The 3,506-nt window shown below is 39.2% G+C and overlaps 1 protein-coding gene across 1 annotated transcript in view; it reads left to right on the plus strand.

The window, feature by feature from the left end:
• The window catches only part of LOC101852282 (solute carrier family 23 member 1), a gene marked incomplete in the record, with an annotated part of 12,075 nt that extends 10,543 nt beyond the window's left edge, over positions 1–1,532 (plus strand). The window contains 1 exon segment of the mRNA XM_035972837.1: positions 1,221–1,532. Coding sequence (XP_035828730.1) covers positions 1,221–1,450 — 230 coding nt within the window.
• Between the last annotated feature and the right edge of the window lie 1,974 nt (positions 1,533–3,506).

A 3,506-nucleotide genomic window follows, 5' to 3' on the forward strand; every position in this document is an offset into this window, starting at 1 on the left:
ACACACACACACACACACACACACACACACACACACACACACTCAGATGTAGACACACAATCACATTTTAATACGTCATAGAATTTGTTTCATGTTCTTGTTTCTGTTTGTTTGTTGGGGTGTTTTATTTAAGAGTGTTTTCATCATGAATATTATATATTTTCCCATATCTTGGCAAATTAAGAGTTATGAGGTCCTGTTTCTCCTCCAACATTTACGATTTTCATTCAGCTCCTCTGCCTCTACCTACGTCACTACCACCTGTTATTTAAAGAAGAACTGAATCTGAAGCTGAAATACCCTCTTAGATTAGATACTTCTTTGTGGGCGGAAAAAACAGCACGAAAGAAGCTGTACTAATGAAAACTGGGAAGTAATACGTCTAACCTTCAACAAGGATACGTGGGCTAAGACCTCTAGATCTAGAAGTGACTAAATAAATAACTATAATATTGGCATTGTTATTGTTGAACAGGTTTCTACTTTCAAAATTATATGACTCCTTTACGGCTTGCGTAGGCGCTGCTTGGTTCTCTGTTATTTATCATCGACAAGTTTGTCCTTTTTTGTGTTTTTACTTTTTTTTAACTTGGTATTTTAATAATGTCTTCTGTGTCAAAGTATGTGGTCGGGGGACGCTTAAATGCGGCCTGCTACTCCTACGGTTTCTACATGTAACTCTTGACAAAAAGAAACTGATATCGTGTCAACATGTTTTGAACAGCAACCCTACTCCTTTGTCATGTAGTTCAACATCTTAGACATTTTGTCAATCAGTGAGATTTAATTGAAGATGCCTTGACAACTAGAACGAACATTAACGCAGCTAAAAGACAAACAGCCTATGAAATGAGAAATAATACATTATACATGTAGATGTCTGAACTACATGTAGAATGGACGTAACGACAACTAAGTGCGAAACAAGAAATGAAATGAGAAATATAAATCTCTAGTATTTGAGAAACTACCAGTTAATTATCAACAGAGGGCTTGAAAAACCCATGAGCCTGAAATCTCATTAGTATATTTGTGAGATATTTCGCTGACATATTATAACTAGATCAATGACAGTGTACCGTAGTATTGATTTCTGTTCCCTGAAAAGCTAAATAGACCTAACATTAAATTTCAACATGTGGTTGAACGTATTAAGAATTATTTTGAAGGCCAAAGCACTGCTGCTGCTGCTGCTATATGTTTTCTTTCTGTCCCGACAGGAACATTGGAGAGTAGAGGCATGGGTCAAAACAACCACGAGCACGGTCATTCTGAGGACGAGTCGGGGGAGAACACTGATATGTTGTACAGTTGGCCCTTCTATCGCCGCCTATGTCGCTTCTGTCCATGGCTGGGTCACCTGCCCTTCCTCCCTGGAAATTCCACTGTTCAGCTTTCGGACAAGCATTTCAATGGGAAGCAGAAAAATGGGGATTCGCATGCGATTTGATGTCACTAAAGAGAAACTTTGACATTATAGTCAAAATGTGACCTAAACAGTACGTGTCAAAATAAGATGCACGTTCACTTTGCCTGTGCAGCCTATAAAGTCGTTTTTTCCCGTGCTACATATTTTGTATAATAGTAAATATTGTTACTATCTTATTACAAGGAAATTACAACGGCACAATAACACCAAACAACAGCAGTAGCAGCAGCAGCAGCAACAACAACAAGAACAACAACAACAACAACAACAACAACAACAACAACAACAACAACAACGGCAACAACAATAATAATGGCACTACAACTTCTACTACTATTACTTCTTAATGTTACTACTACTACTACTACTACTACTACTACTACTACTACTACTACTACTACTACAACTACTACTACTACTGCAACTACTACTACTACTACTACTGCAGCTTCTGTTGCTGTTATTGTTACCGCTACTACCACTGTGTTGTTGCTACTGCTACTGTCACTAATCATGCCATTAGTACAATTTGGACTACTATTGTACTGCCACATTCATGATCTTGACCACCGCCACCACCATCTCCACCACTACCACCAACACCACCATCACAAAACTGCAATAATATCAGTAACACCAACAGCAACAGCAGCAACGCAGCAACAGCAGCAACAACAGCAACGCAGCAACAGCAGCAACAGCAGCAACAGCAGCAACAGCAGCAACAGCAGCAACAGCAGTTAATGTGAGATTGGGGTAAAAAAAAGTTTCAACTTGGAAAATTTCAACATGTGCCCAAATCCAAGGATATTCACCTGAATACCAATATTTAACAGTAACAAACATCAACTTTATTTAAATGCCCGCCAGATAGGAACTAGTAGTATGCTCTTGCATGCACACAAAGATTATTAACAACCTTTCAGTTCGCTTAGAAGGTTAACGGAAGCTAGGAGAGAGGATACGTATCGTGGATTTTGTAACCAGGTGGGACGGAAACACACCAATGAAAATGAAAATGTTGTAACAAAAATGCGGTCCTGAAAAAAGCACCCAACGTCTTAGGAAACGCACCAAATCTTTTAAACTAAGAAGAAATCTCTTAAATATTGAACGATTCTACGCACCCTCGTTTTCAGTACTTTACATTTTGAGAAACAGGAGCCTGTCAAATTGTCTAAATATAAGTCGAGAGCAGCATTGGCGTAGGTCTTGAATATAGACCTAACTATTATGCCTATTGCGATACAAATTTGGTCATTTTCGGCGTCAGAAACCGTGTTTGCTTTCATGAATATTATATGCCCTATACTAACTTACATGGTTGGAGAATAGGCATAATTGCCTGCGGCACAATGCCATAGCCGCTCCTCCCTCCTCTCTAGGATCAATGAAAGGGTCTGCCTGCTGATCGTTGCTGTTAACAGCTGGTTTGATGTTCTTCTGGTGTTTTCATGCAGGTTGCGGTATCTTCCCGACCCTCTAGAGACACCAGCTTCTCTTAGTTTATCCCTTATGCCCTATGTATGCCCAAACGTTCGAACGTTTTAACGTATATATCTATATATGCACATTATGAGGCAGATTCCATTGTTCGGAGACATGTATGAATGTGTGAAACTTCTTTAAAAGCAGCACAATTAAAGGCAGCAGGGCAATGAATAAGTACTGAGAATGCATGCAATAAGCCATGTTGTTGCATTGTAGATTAACGTGATGTTAAGTATCATTGAATAAGAATATCATCATCCGCTATTTGTTAAGCCTGAGAGATGATGTATCAGCCCTCGCTTGACCATGATAATGTGAGTGCAGTCAATAAATTTGGCAGTGTGTCATCGAGAAGATAACGACAGTGTTTATGTGTAGCAATGATGAGCTTTGATTATAATTATTATTCATAACGAGATTTTCGCGGCGACCTTCTTTAAAAAACTAATATCCACTCCTGGCACAGCTGTGGGTATCCAAATACGACAGTTTTCGCCTGTTCTTCTCTCTTCGCCATTAAGTGACGTCATACTTCTTCGCCTTGCAATTAGGCCTAGTGGAAATTTTCTCGAGTGTGTGTGTGTGG

The sequence above is a fragment of the Aplysia californica genome, unplaced genomic scaffold (genome assembly GCF_000002075.1).
Source record: "Aplysia californica isolate F4 #8 unplaced genomic scaffold, AplCal3.0 scaffold00871, whole genome shotgun sequence".
NCBI classification, from domain to species: Eukaryota; Metazoa; Mollusca; class Gastropoda; order Aplysiida; family Aplysiidae; genus Aplysia; species Aplysia californica.